This window comes from Medicago truncatula, chromosome 1, assembly GCF_003473485.1.
Source record: "Medicago truncatula cultivar Jemalong A17 chromosome 1, MtrunA17r5.0-ANR, whole genome shotgun sequence".
Taxonomy (NCBI): Eukaryota; Viridiplantae; Streptophyta; class Magnoliopsida; order Fabales; family Fabaceae; genus Medicago; species Medicago truncatula.
This window is the reverse complement of record NC_053042.1, coordinates 37,578,659-37,593,959: the sequence shown is the minus strand read 5'-3', so window position 1 is coordinate 37,593,959 and position 15,301 is coordinate 37,578,659. Positions and strand designations below refer to the sequence as shown.

Sequence of the window (15,301 nt, the reverse complement as noted above, 5' to 3'; positions counted from 1 at the left end):
AAGTGAATCATAATTTCTTTTTCGCTTTTAAACCTTCAATTCAAACAAACATTTTGGATATTGATAAGCAAACGCATGAAACAGTGACTTTCATAATTGAAACTGAAATGATTATAATTTGCAAAAACAAATCATCATATCTAGGGATTAACACTTCTTTCAAAAGTAACAGTCTAATGATGGTAAATACACAAAGCCCTACTGTCTACTCATATGCAACTATATATATGGTTGATGATCCCATTATATTCCTGTCAGACAAGGAAGGGCAAATAAGTCATTTCCTTAAGGTGTTGTCAATCAACTAAAGAAAGAGAATCAACAAAAAAACATATTTTATATATTTAATTTTACCCCCACCTATTAACTTTATCTGTCTGCATCAATCATCTCTCACAGTCATGCATTTTTCAAATTCAACCTATTTCCATTTCCACAAAAAACCCTAAAGTCCAAACCACTGCTCCTTTCTCATTTTGATAGGGTCAAATTAAAGCAACACAAATTTTCCATATAAAAAGAAAACTCTGTCAATTCCTAAAAATGGATTTTTGCTAAAAAGCACCTAACATTACCACTTACTACACTTTCAAGTATTCTAGGAGTTATCAAAAAACCAAAAGAATGCAAAGGTGTAGCCTCCTATCCTAGCCTTGTTGGAAAATAGTCTTCACTCTTTCTTAACTGTTCTTTTACCCCTCCATCACTCTCTATCACACCCCCATCTCTCTCTTCTCTCTCAATAAAAAGACTCTAGATCGATCAAGATCCAATCTAGTTTAGTCATGAATTCATTTGAAGAATTCAACTCATCATCATCAACAAAAAATATCATCAACTTCACCAACACAACAACCTCAGAAGACAACAAAAACATCTCAAATTTCACATCTTCTAGTTCTTCAGCAGTACCACCAGCAACAAACACAAACACTCTAAGTCGCTATGAGAATCAAAAAAGAAGAGACTGGAACACTTTTGGTCAATACCTAAGAAACCATAGACCACCACTTTCACTCTCACGTTGTAGTGGAGCACATGTTCTTGAATTTTTAAGGTATCTTGATCAGTTTGGGAAAACTAAGGTTCATTCACAGATTTGTCCATTTTTTGGTCATCCAAACCCACCTGCACCTTGTCCTTGTCCTCTACGACAAGCTTGGGGAAGTCTTGATGCATTGATTGGAAGACTAAGAGCTGCTTTTGAAGAAAATGGTGGGAAACCTGAAGATAACCCTTTTGGTGCTCGTGCTGTTAGACTCTTTCTTCGTGAAGTTAGGGATTCTCAATCGAAAGCTAGAGGTATCAGCTATGAGAAAAAGAAGCGTAAAAGACCTCAAATTCAACCTCCACCACCACCATCAAATGCAACTAATTAAGTACTAAGCAATGGTATATTATATATATTATTCTCTCATATTTAGCATGTAATAAGTTGTTTCATTCTGTTGTTCCAAAAAAAAAAAATCTGTTTCATTCATTCTTGAGTATATTTGGATTAGCAGTGAGTTTAGATAAATCACAGAAAACCCCTTAAATTTGTTGAAAGTTATATTTTGAAATTTCAACTATATGAGGGTGTTAGGTTATGTGATTTTGTGACATTCCAAACATGCAAGTATTAGCAAATATGTTTGTTTGAACAACCAAACTTAGACAATTTTTAAGTGATTAACGCAATTCAAATACGCAGTTAATTTAATGTTTATAGTAGATGATTAATGAATATAACATGCGTCTAAAGTCATTAATCATTAACAACAATTTTTAGGGGTTCAACTCTACTTGCATTTGAACACCTAAAAAATTTATGGTCAATGAAGATAGGTTGATGGTTACTGGTTTCGGCACATGGTATATTCATTAATAATCTAGTGAAAATTAGTCACTAATTTGCACTGTGTTAAATGTTATTCATTTTTTACTTTTACATTGCTAGTTGTGTGCAGAAGTTGTGATTTGATACTGAGTGACTGCACTATTGGGAAGGATACCCTTTGGAATTGGATTAACCTAAACAGAAGAAGCATGTACTCTTGGTTGAAGCATGAAGCAATGGTTGAGTGTTATTTTAGGCATTAGAAATGTCACTGAAATGGCTCTATGACACTGCTAAACTTGTAATAAAATGTTTCCATCTTAATTAAGATGTTACATGATGAAAATAATATATGGATTTCAATATTATGTTTTCATGTGTTCCCTGCTGGATCATGAGGTAGGTAATGTGGTAATGTGGTTTCTTCCTTCAGTTGCTTTGATGTCTTGATATATTGCATAGGCTTATGAAATTGTTGATTCATGATTATATTTCAGTTTTTAATTAAAATATATACCATATGTGTACTATAATTCTTTATGGAAAATGTTTATAGTGCTCTAAGAACATTGGTTAAGCAATCAAAAGAAGTAAAATTTTAATTAAAAGGTGGTGTAATAATTACTTAATCAAAAGAAACATTTATATTTATAATACAAAAATTTTATTTTTAGATTCCTTAGCGAGTGCTGTAGAGACACTAGTTAACAAGTTTTTTTTTTTTTAAGAAGACTCTTTCTTTATTGTATATTGACTTTTACTTTACATTTGCTAGCAAATTTTGAATGTCTATATACTTATATATCTAATCTAAGATCTTTTGTGTGAAAGAATGAATCATAGCATACTATGAAAATTACTTGGTGCAGATTTGTGGTAGGATCCTCATATTTATGATGAGCCGCTAAGAGTCAATAAAACTAAACTGAGAATAAAATTTATGTAAAAAAAGGAAAATGTTTCCTATACAACTCAATTGGCGCATACACCTCGATAAAGATAAAGATAAAAATAAGAGAAAGTGGTGTGATAAATATTCTAAACGATAATGTGAAGGAAAATATGAGACAAAAAGGAAAATAAATTTTTGAATAAATGTAGAAAAATTTGACAAACTTCCAATTGTTTAGACCTAAACATAATGATTTGTTGCATTATCCATATTATACTTTGATTTCAGGGATGAGCTCTTTTGGTAGCTTTTCATTCTTTATGTTCTGTTAGTTCAGTGATTTCGTGTAGTTTACTTTAGTTAATAATCAGTTCTTAGTTGTATAGGTATAGGTATAGGTATATAGAGTCTGATGAGTTGATATGATGCTTCAAACCGTCACAAGAATTGGAAGCATAGTCATGCCTCGGAGTTTGCGTCTAATTGGTAGTGCGTGCGTGCACTTTTCTTTTTGTCAAATTTTAACATCAAACTGGGTGCTGCCGATTAGGGCTGGACAGAATTTTAAAAACCGGTCCAAACCGGCCGAACCGGACCTTTTTAAACAATCGACCGACTGTCCATCCCTACTGCCAATACACTGCACACACTATATATAAGTGTTATTGTTAATAGAGAAATGATAATTGTGCAATCATTTTATTACAATTTTTTGACAACTTTTTCTCTCATACTCACATTATATTCTTATTTTCTCTCTTTATTGTTTTGGACCAATGAGAAGAGAAAAAATGAGAGTTGTCATCAAAGTTGTCCCAAATGGTTGTACATATATCACTACTCTTGTTAATAACATTATCAAAATCATTTTTAAACAACCTTCATAACAAGTTTTTATCATGTTTTATTATTCTCTATTTTCTCATATTATTGTTTTTGTTCAATGAAAAGATAGAAGTGAAAAATTATCATAAAACGGTCGTACAAATATCATTGTTTTAATAATATATTATTGATGTTTATTTATAAGGAGAATCCACTAATTAGATGTGCTGGTAATATTTTTAGTTGTGATGTTTAGACATAAAAAAAACAATATTGTATTTCGACACCGTATATAATAAGTTGTTAATGTAAGTTGAACTGAAGTTGGAATTGCGAAAAGAAAAAAAAGAAAGGAATATACCAGAAGTGTTTTCAAAAACATTTCTTTTAAGAAGAGCTCATTAACCTCCAAAATCTATATTTGTTAAATATTTTTAGCTGCTAAAATTTATTGGTGATCAATTTTTGTTGGATTATCTGATCGACTATTTTAGACCATTTTAACTTTCAACTAGGTTTCCTCTAAAAAACTTTAAACGAGGTTGATTAATTCACCACATGTGTCAAGTATCTATCTAGCTACATGTATATGTCTGTATATATGTGCCCCCTCTGATCCTCCTTTGGACAAGATATATAAATTTTTTCTATTTACAATCTGTAGCAGTACAGTACCTATCGACATACATGTATAAAAGCATGTACTTTTGTTCGTGTGTATGTGCATTTTCAGGTGATTTCAGATCATACAAAATAAAAGTCTTTGAACGATTTTAGCTGAATCAAAATAAAGCAATAAAATGTAGTTTAAATTACTTTGACCCCAATAGTTCGGGTTGTTTAATATGAATCCGGTCCAAATGTAGATAATATTCAATCCGATCCTCTTTAACAAATAAACTTTAGTCAACAAAAAGTAATGCATTTGGTTAAAAATTCAGTCTAGATACATTGAGTTTTGTTGTCCCAATTTTCTCTTATACTAAATTTTAATATAATAATTTTTTACATCATTTTTGTTATTACAAAATTCATTTTTTTACTAAAAAAAGTAAGGTCCACCTTTAAATCATTTTCGAGAGGTTCATATTAGACACACCTCAATATTACATACTTTATGTTAAGGGAAATGTTAACGAGTGCCCTCCGGGGCACTCTTATGTTAATAATGTGTGGAGAACGTTTTTAGCGAGTCAACATTCGTGAATGTAAACACATGAGAGAAAATAATGAGAGAAAGGGAGAGAGGTTGGGGGAGGTCCATCGTGGGAAACATGAGAGAAAATATAATCAACCTATCATCTCGAAGGAATGTCCAAGATCAGAGGAATGGTTTATCCATAAATTTGATCAAAGGACATTTTTCTTTTTATTTCAAAACATCCTTCTTGAAGTTAAAACCATTGATTTATGACATATTTTTGTTAACTTTCAAAGAGTACATGAGGTGTTCATTCTTAATAAGGTGGATATGAAGGAGTAGATATTTTGGTTTGTTTAGTTTAAGGAGCTGCAAAAAGTAGGAGAACAAACTTCAAAATGTTTGACAGGGTTACACTTACCCCCATATTTTATAAGAAATTGAATGATTGCAAGATCTATGGCATCTAATCAGTGACTATTTACGAAATTAATTAGTTTTGATTGTCATTTAGTCATTTAGAACTATTGATGCTCATTTTGGTTGTTTTGTGGAACATTTTGAATATTTGTTGTGGCGATACAAGAAGATATATCGTTAGAAAGGTGTTTGGCGATGTATGGAGATGCATTGCTAGGAAAGAAGCTTGGAGATGTATCGTTTTAGATCGCAGAGTACGATTGTAGTAGTGTACGAACTCTTGGGACCTTGTCTGCCATTGCATAGGGGCTAAGTTTGATAAGATGTCTCCAATCATTCTAGTATCAGGAATAAAAGAAAATGTTGAGTACCGAGAGTATAAGACAAGGACGCCTCATAGGTGAAATTACCAAAGGGCACAACTTGTAGTGGTTGGACTTGTACTATAAAAGTGTGATATTATGCAATCAAAATATATATAGGGTTAATAGGCCTTTACACCCCTGTAATATAGGTCACTTTTGGTTTTGCCCCCTGTAAAAAAAAAAAAAAAAAAAATTGGATTCGGTCCTTGTAAATTTTTTTTTGTTTTGGAAAACCCCCTTAGACCAGTTGACTGTGCATTTTTGCTGATGTGGCGCGCTGACTGTATAATTATTTTTATTTTTTATTTTTTATGGGGTACACATGGCATTTATGAAAAAATTAAAAAAACAAAAAAATATTATACTACGAAGTTGAGAGAGTATCATCAGTGTTAAGTGTGACATTATGAAGATATACCTATCAAAAATTAATTCAAAAATATGTTAACCAGTTTACAAACATGAGAAGCAGGAATAGCTCAGTGGGTTAGAGCGTGTGGCTGTTAACCACAAGGTCGGAGGTTCAACCCCTCCTTCTAGCGTTTTTTAATTTTTTTGATTTCACCAACAATAAAAAGCTTTTATAACTTATTGTTATGTCGGTATTGGATTCTATAGCTACAATTATTAGTGTTTGCATCCATAAAAAAGTAAAAATCCACCTTTAAATCATTTTTGAGATGTTCATATTAAAGTCTGATATTATGTAATCAAAATAAATATATACTTATATTTTGGGTGATAATAAGAAGTTGAGAGAGTATCATCAGTGTTAAGTGTGACATTATGAAGATATACCTATCAAATATTAATTCAAAAATATGTTAACCAGTTTACAAACATGAGAAGCTGGAATAGCTCAGTGGGTTAGAGCGTATGGTTGTTAACCACAAGGTCAGAGGTTCAACCCCTCCTTTTAGCGTTTTCTAATTGTTTTGATTTCACCAACAAAAAAAAGCTTTTATAACTGATTGTTACGTCGTTATTGGATTCTTTAGCTACAATTATTAGTGTTTGCTTCCATAAAAAGTAAAAATCCACCTTTAAATCATTTTCGAGATGTTCATATTAGACATACCTCAATATTACATACTTTATGTTAATAATGTGTGGAGAACGTTTTTACCGAGTCAACGTCCGTGAATGTAACACATGAGAGAAAATAGTGAGAGAAAAGGAGAGAGTTTGGGGGAGGACCATCGTGGGAAACATGAGAGAAAATTTATTCAACCTATCATCACTTGGGAGGAATGTCCAAGATCACAGGAATGGTTTATCCATAAATTTGATCAAAGGACATTTTTCTTTTTATTTCAAAACATCCTTGTTGAAGTTAAAACCATTGATTTATGACATATTTTTGTTATCTTTCGAAGAGTACATGAGGTGTTAATCCCTAATAAGGTAGATATGAAGGAGTAGATATTTTGGTTTGTTTAGTTTAAGGAGTTGCAAAATGAAGAAGAACTTCAAAATGTTTGGCAGGGTTACACTTACCCCCCATATTTTATGAGAAATTGAATGATTGCATGATTTATAGCATCTAATCAGTGAGTATTTACGAAATTAATTAGTTTTGATTGTCATTTAGTCATTTTAAACTATTGATGCTCATTTTGGTTGTTTTCTGGACCATGTTGAATATTTGTTGGAGCGATACAAGAAGATATATCGTTGGAAAGGTGTTTGGCGATGTTTGGAGATACATTGCTAGGAAAGAAGCTTAGAGATGTATCATTTTAGATCGCCCAGTACGATCGTAGAAGTGTACGAACTCTTGGGACCTTGTATGCCATTGCATGGGGGCTAAGTTTGATAACATGTCTCCAATCGTTGTAGTATCAGGAATAAAAGAAAATGTTGAGTACCGAGAGGATAAGACAAGGACGCCTCATAGGAGAAATTACCAAAGGGCACAACTTGTAGTGGTTGGACTTGTACTATAAAAGTGTGATATTATGCAATCAAAATAAATATATAATTATATTTTGGGTTATACTACGAAGTTGAGAGAGTATCATCAGTGTTTAGTGTGACATTATGAAGATATACCTATCAAAAATTAATTCAAAAATATGTTAACCAGTTTGTAAACATGAGAAGCTGGAATAGCTCAGTGGGTTAGAGCGTGTGGCTGTTAACCACAAGGTCGGAGGTTCAACCCCTCCTTCTAGCGTTTCTAAATTTTTTTGATTTCACCAACAAAAAAAGCTTTTATAACTGATTGTTACGTCGGTATTGTATTCTATAGCTACAATTATTTGTGTTTCCTTCCATAAAAAGTAAAAATCCACCTTTAAATCATTTTCGAGATGTTCATATTAGACATACCTCTATATTACATACTTTATGTTAATAATGTGTGGAGAGCGTTTTTACCGAGTCAACGTTCGTGAATGTAAACACATGAGAGAAAATTGTGAGAGAAAAGGAGAGAGTTTGGGGGAGGGTCATCGTAGGAAACATGAGAGAAAATATAATCAACCTATCACATGGAAGGAATGTCTAAGATCAGAGGAATGGTTTATCCATAAATTTGATCAAATGACATTTTTCTTTTTATTTCAAAACATCCTTGTTGAAGTTAAAACCATTGATTTATGACATATTTTTGTTATCTTTCGAAGAGTACATGAGGTGTTAATCCCTAATAAGGTGGATATGAAGGAGTAGATATTTTGGTTTGTTTAGTTTAAGGAGTTGCAAAATGAGGAAGAACTTCAAAATGTTTGGCAGGGTTACACTTACCCCCCATATTTTATGAGAAATTGAATGATTGCATGATTTATAGCATCTAATCAGTGAGTATTTACGAAATTAATTAGTTTTGATTGTCATTTAGTCATTTTAAACTATTGATGCTCATTTTGGTTGTTTTCTGGACCATGTTGAATATTTGTTGTAGCGATACAATAAGATATATCGTTGGAAAGGTGTTTGGCGATGTTTGGAGATACATTGCTAGGAAAGAAGCTTAGAGATGTATCATTTTAGATCGCCCAGTACGATCGTAGAAGTGTACGAACTCTTGGGACCTTGTATGCCATTGCATGGGGGCTAAGTTTGATAACATGTCTCCAATCGTTGTAGTATCAGGAATAAAAGAAAATGTTGAGTACCGAGAGGATAAGACAAGGACGCCTCATAGGAGAAATTACCAAAGGGCACAACTTGTAGTGGTTGGACTTGTACTATAAAAGTGTGATATTATGCAATCAAAATAAATATATAATTATATTTTGGGTTATACTACGAAGTTGAGAGAGTATCATCAGTGTTTAGTGTGACATTATGAAGATATACCTATCAAAAATTAATTCAAAAATATGTTAACCAGTTTGTAAACATGAGAAGCTGGAATAGCTCAGTGGGTTAGAGCGTGTGGCTGTTAACCACAAGGTCGGAGGTTCAACCCCTCCTTCTAGCGTTTTCTAAATTTTTTTGATTTCACCAACAAAAAAAGCTTTTATAACTGATTGTTACGTCGGTATTGTATTCTATAGCTACAATTATTTGTGTTTCCTTCCATAAAAAGTAAAAATCCACCTTTAAATCATTTTCGAGATGTTCATATTAGACATACCTCTATATTACATACTTTATGTTAATAATGTGTGGAGAACGTTTTTACCGAGTCAACGTCCGTGAATGTAACACATGAGAGAAAATAGTGAGAGAAAAGGAGAGAGTTTGGGGGAGGACCATCGTGGGAAACATGAGAGAAAATTTATTCAACCTATCATCACTTGGGAGGAATGTCCAAGATCACAGGAATGGTTTATCCATAAATTTGATCAAAGGACATTTTTCTTTTTATTTCAAAACATCCTTGTTGAAGTTAAAACCATTGATTTATGACATATTTTTGTTATCTTTCGAAGAGTACATGAGGTGTTAATCCCTAATAAGGTGGATATGAAGGAGTAGATATTTTGGTTTGTTTAGTTTAAGGAGTTGCAAAATGAAGAAGAACTTCAAAATGTTTGGCAGGGTTACACTTACCCCCCATATTTTATGAGAAATTGAATGATTGCATGATTTATAGCATCTAATCAGTGAGTATTTACGAAATTAATTAGTTTTGATTGTCATTTAGTCATTTTAAACTATTGATGCTCATTTTGGTTGTTTTCTGGACCATGTTGAATATTTGTTGTAGCGATACAAGAAGATATATCGTTGGAAAGGTGTTTGGCAATGTATGGAGATGCATTGCTAGGAAAGAAGCTTGGAGATGTATCATTTTCGATCGCCCAGTACAATCGTAGAAGTGTACGAACCCTTGGGACCTTGTCTGCCATTGCATATGGGCTAAGTTTTTATAAGATGTCTCCAATCATTGTAGTATCAGGAATAAAAGAAAACGTTGAGTACCGAGAGTATTAGACAAGGACGCCTCATAGGTGAAATTACCAAAGGACACAACTTGTAGTGGTTGGACTTGTACTATAAAAGTGTGATATTATGCAATGAAATATATATATATATATATATATATATATATATATATATATATATATATATATATAAAATTATATTTTGGGTTATACTACGAAGTTGAGAGAGTATCATCAGTGTTAAGTGTGACATTATGAAGATATACCTATCAAAAATTAATTCAAAAATATGTTAACCAGTTTACAAATATGAGAAGCTGGAATAGCTCAGTGGGTTAGAGCGTGTGGCTGTTAACCACGAGGTCGGAGGTTCAACCCCTCCTTCTAGCGTTTTTTATTTTTTTATTTTTTTATTTTACCAACAAAAAAAAAGCTCTTATAACTAATTGTTATGTCGGTATTGGATTCTATAGCTACAATTATTAGTGTTTTCTTCCATAAAAAGTAAAAATTCACCTTTAAATCATTTTTGAGATCTTCATATTAGACATACCTCAATATTACATACTTTATGTTAGTAATGTGAGGAGAACGTTTTTACCGAGTCAACGTTCGTGAATATAAACACATGAGAGAAAAGGAGAGAGTTTGGGGGAGGGCCATCATGGGAAACATGAGAGAAAATATAATTAACCTATCACCTGGAAGGAATGTCCAAGATCAGAGGAATGGTTTATCCATATATTTGATAAAAATACATTTTTCTTTTTATTTCAAAACATCCTTGTTGAAGTTAATACCATTGATTTATGACATCTTTTTGTTAACTTTCGAAGAGTACATGAGGTATTCATTCCTAATAAGGTGGATATGAAGGGGTAGATATTTTGGTTTATTTAGTTTAAAGAGGTGCAAAACGAGGAAGAGTAAGAGAACAAACTTCAAAATGTTTGGCAGGTTATTATTTATGACCAGTAAAATTGTTGGTTATCACCTTACACTTATCCCCCATATTTCATGAGAAATTGAACGATTGCATGCTCTATAGTATCTAATCAGTGACTATTTACGAAATTAGTTAGTTTTGATTGTCATTTAGTCATTTTGAACTATTGATGCTCGTTTTGTGGAACATGTTGAATATTTGTTGTGGCGATACAAGAAGATATATCTTTGGAAAGGTGTTTAGCGATGTATGGAGATGCATTGCTAGGAAAAAAGCTTGAAGATGTATCGTTTTAGATCGCCCAGTACAAACGTAGAAGTGTACGAACTCTTGGGACCTTGTCTGCCATTGCATAGGGGCTAAGTTTGATAAGATGTCTCCAATCATTGTAGTATGAGGAATAAAAGAAAATGTTGAGTACCAAAAGGACAAGACAAGGACACCTCATAGGAGAAATTACCAAAGGGCACAACTTGTAGTGGTTGGACTTGTACTATAAAAGTGTGATATTATGCAATGAAAAGAAATATATAATTATATTTTGGATGATACTACGAAGTTACGAAGTTGAGAGAGTATCATCAATGTTAAGTGTAACACTATGAAGATATACTTATCAAAAATTAATTCAAAAATATGTTAACAAGTTTACAAACATGAGAAGCTACAATAGCTCAGTGGGTTAGAACGTGTGGACCTTAACCACAAGGTCGGAGGTTCAACCCCTCCTCCTAGTGTTTTCTAATATTTTTTATTTCACCAACAAAAAAAAAGTTTTTATAACTGATTGTTATGTCGTTATTGGATTCTATAGCTACAATTATTAGTATTTGTTTCCATAAAAAGTAAAAATCCACCTCTAAATCATTTTTGAGATGTTCATATTAGACATACCTCAATATGACATACTTTATGTTAATAATGTGTAGTGGACGCTCTTACCGAGTCAACATTTATTAATGTACATACATGAGAGAAACTAGTGAGAGAAAGGGAGAGAGAGTTTAGGGTAGGGCAATCGTGGGAAACATGAGAGAAAACATAATCAACCTATCAGCTGGAATGAGTGTCCAAGATCTGAGGAATTGGTTTTATCCATAAATTTGATCAAAGGACATTTTTCTTTTTATTTCAAAACATCCTTTATGAAGTTAAAACCATTTATCTATGGCATCTTTTTGTTAAGTTTGGAAGAGTGCATGAGATGTTTATTCCTAATAAAGTGGATAGGATGGAGTAGATGTTTTGGTTTGTATAGTTTAAGGAAGTGCAAAATGAGGAAGAGTAAGACACCGAATTTTAAAATGTTTGGCAGGGTCTTATTTATAACTGGTAAAATTGTTGGTTATCACCTTACCCTTGTTCCCCATATTTTACGAGAAATTGAGTGATTGCTTGGTCTATAGCATCTAATAAGTGACTATTTAGGAAATTAATTAGTTATTTTAAACTTGTGATGCTCGTTTTTGTTGTTTTGCGGAACATGTTGAATATTTGTTGTGGCGATACAAGAAGATATATATCGCTGGAGCCTGGAAAGGAGTTTTGCGATGTATGGAGATGCAGCGCTATGTAAGAAGTTTGGAGATGAATCATTTTAGATCGCCTAGTACGATCGTAGAAGTGTACGAACTGTTTGGACCTTGTCTGCCATTGCATAGGGGCTAAGTTCGATAAGCTCTCTCCAATCATTGTAGTACGGCCACGCGGGATAAAAGAATATGTTGAGTACCAAGAGGATAAGACAAGGACACAGCATATGAGAAATTACCAAAGGGCGCAACTATAAAAGTACAACTACATGTTAGTTCCAAGGTCCAAAATTTGTTAGTTTGAATTGAGTGGCCAAGTTCTAGCTATGGTTAGCAGCCACTAAAGTTCTCACTGTGTCCCATCTCATCCATAGATGAGCATGAGTGTTAGTTTTTAGTGAAGTAGAGTTAGAATTTCTTGGATGATGCATAAGCTCGCCTCTTTCCTTTATGAGAGGTTTTCTGATTAGAGAGAGGTTGGGCTTCATTCTTTTGTCATCTGGTTAGATATATAAGTGGAATGAAGCTTTGTTCAACTTCATAGGGTTGAGGTTTGGTAATGTTATCAAAATAAACGAAGACACTTGGAAGAAAAATATACTTAATGTGGCCTAGATAAAAAAATTATATAGATGTATTCAAATTATAGAGTCGGATATTTCATTCTCCACCATGGGAATTTAAAGATTTATGTAAATGAGAAAGGTGTGGGGTTAGAGCTTATTGATGATCAAAGTAGTTCCTCAGGCGCACATTTGTCTAGCGTTGACGCTAGAAAGTTTAAGGGCAATAAGTGGTAACGAACGTGAAATTGAAGAAACAAAGCCTAACGGAATCACATATGGAGTCAGAGTGAAATTTGTCCTTCGAATATGTGAATTTTTCACATGATCAGTGCTAATTTGAGGCATGTTTAACACTTGATCTTCTTTGTTCAAATTGTTATTTCCTGGGATATTACTTTGGTTTATGTTCCTTCTCCATGAAGTGTTGGCCACTTTTAACTTTTCTTATATTTTGAAATTTAGGAAAGTTAACGCAAACTATCTTAAACCACGTCTCACCGGGTGTGTCAATTTATCGGCAATAAACAAATGAGTAGTGATATATGTACATCCATTTGATGACAACTTTCATGACAACCTTGTTTTTTATCTTCTTATTGGTCAAAAATAACACAGAGAGAGAGAGAAATAAGGAGAGAGGAAAATAGCATCATGTGAGTATGAAAGAGAAAATTATCCAAAAATTATTATAAAATGAATGTACAAATATCATTCATCTAAACAAATATACTAAATGATCAATCTGGCGAGTTTTAGCATGGGGCAATTGTGAAATTGCCCAATCTTAGATCAATTTTGTTTTATTTGTTGTTACATGTACACCCTGCATTTTATATTCCAATTTATAACCCTACTCAATTATAATTTGATTCAAATTAATTTACTTGTAAATACATTATTTTTTAATCTCCTGTTTAAAAATCTAATAGGTCCAGCTCATTCTCAATAATTTTTTTAATATGAAAACATTTTTTTTTTTTAATTTGAAAACATAGACATGTTTAAATCTGGGCTAAAAAAATTATGGCGTAAATATATATTTACTACATTATTTATAAAGAAATAAATTTAGTTTATATCTAACTTTGTAATATTAATCCAATCCACAAAAAATTTTAATATTAATTAGGGTTAAATATATTTTTGGTGCTTATAAATATAACTAAATTTGTTTTTAGTTCTTATAAAAAATGACATATTTTTGTCCCTTCAAAATATTTTAATTCCCATTAAATTAAAATTAAAATTGATATATTATAAATGAATATAACTATAAATTGGAATATAAAAATGCAGGATGTACAATTAATAACAAATAAAACAATAAGATGGAGCAATTTAACAATTGCCCTATGCTAAAACTCACCGATCAATCTAAGACACAAGTTAGATCTATAGGGGTTTTTAAGTTGATAGGTTTATTTTTTCAAGTCAAACTCACAATGCAAGAAGCGTATGAAAATAATTTCAAGTTTAAAAAATGTATAAACAAAAACACTTAAGTGCGAAAATGCAAAAAAAATATAAACGAAGGGACTTAAGTAGATAAAATGAAATGGTATTACTGTCACCAAGAGTGACTTACATGCATCATTAAATCAAACATACCACTATAGTTTTTGTTGATAAATCTCAGTCATAACAAGTATTTAGTGCCATTTTAGAGTCTTTTGAGTCCATTAGTTATTTCTTTCAATTTAATGTTTATTTTAGAGTTATTTTTGACAAATGTTTCATGGAGGATTATATAAGGTTTCCATAGTTTCATCTTATTTATTAACCACCTGGTTTTTCATAGCTTCATTTTATCTAAAGCTAATCGTTCAAATTGACTCTATAATATACACGAAGTCAGAAAAATGATTTTAAAAAACACATAATTTAACGGTGTCATTCCTATTTTTGATCTCTTATTTTCCACGTAGAAATAAACTTCAAAAAATTGACCTAGAAGATTTTTTTCATGCCTTTTTACAGGAATGTTTAGGACGCTAAAATATGGTTTTCCGTTTAAAATTAGAATTTTTGAACAATGAACGAATTAATTATGAATTTTTAAACCACAAAAACTAAAAAAAAAAAAACAGAAACATCAACCTATAAATTGAATTTTGAGCATTTTATTTTTGATGAGACATCTATTATAATATATAGAAAGGATATACAAAGTTTCATAACATTTTGAAGAAGCCTCAATTTATTTTTATTTTTTGACCAAAACGTGCAAATTGCAATTTTGTTATGAGTAGACATACTCGTGTGTCAAAATTTGTGCCCTACTTTTTCTAGCTTGTCTATAACATCATAACTAATTTGTCCCCCGTTTAAAAACTCCAAAATTTTATGGTGAAGGACGTTCTTAATTATGATGTTATAAACAAGTTATTAAAATTAAGGAATAAATTTGACCCATGAATATATGCTTAATTACTCAATACAAAATTGTAATTTTGCACGT

The 15,301-nt window shown here is 31.9% G+C and overlaps 1 protein-coding gene and 4 non-coding genes across 6 annotated transcripts; all 5 read left to right on the top strand.

Annotated features, from left to right (window-relative positions):
* Positions 1 to 567: 567 nt before the first annotated feature.
* On the top strand, positions 568 to 2,251 carry LOC11434608 (protein LIGHT-DEPENDENT SHORT HYPOCOTYLS 4). Of its 2 annotated transcripts, none has more exons than XM_024781052.2 (2): positions 568 to 1,392; positions 1,950 to 2,251. In XM_024781052.2, exon 1 carries the CDS (start codon positions 786 to 788, stop codon positions 1,377 to 1,379), a length of 594 nt encoding a protein of 197 aa, XP_024636820.1. In that variant the 5' UTR covers positions 568 to 785; the 3' UTR covers positions 1,380 to 1,392; positions 1,950 to 2,251. The 2 variants fall into 2 exon arrangements, with proteins under 2 accessions (XP_024636820.1, XP_003590857.2); XM_003590809.4 differs by having other exon boundaries at positions 572 to 1,392; positions 1,940 to 2,251.
* A 3,679-nt stretch (positions 2,252 to 5,930) lies between these two features.
* Positions 5,931 to 6,004, top strand: TRNAN-GUU (transfer RNA asparagine (anticodon GUU)). The gene has a single exon. It is a non-coding gene; the product is annotated as a tRNA-Asn (tRNA).
* Positions 6,005 to 7,564: 1,560 nt separating this feature from the next.
* Positions 7,565 to 7,638, top strand: TRNAN-GUU (transfer RNA asparagine (anticodon GUU)). Its single transcript has one exon. It is a non-coding gene; the product is annotated as a tRNA-Asn (tRNA).
* A 1,177-nt stretch (positions 7,639 to 8,815) lies between these two features.
* On the top strand, positions 8,816 to 8,889 carry TRNAN-GUU (transfer RNA asparagine (anticodon GUU)). Its single transcript has one exon. It is a non-coding gene; the product is annotated as a tRNA-Asn (tRNA).
* Positions 8,890 to 10,115: 1,226 nt separating this feature from the next.
* TRNAN-GUU (transfer RNA asparagine (anticodon GUU)) lies at positions 10,116 to 10,189 on the top strand. Its single transcript has one exon. It is a non-coding gene; the product is annotated as a tRNA-Asn (tRNA).
* The last annotated feature ends 5,112 nt before the right edge of the window (positions 10,190 to 15,301 follow it).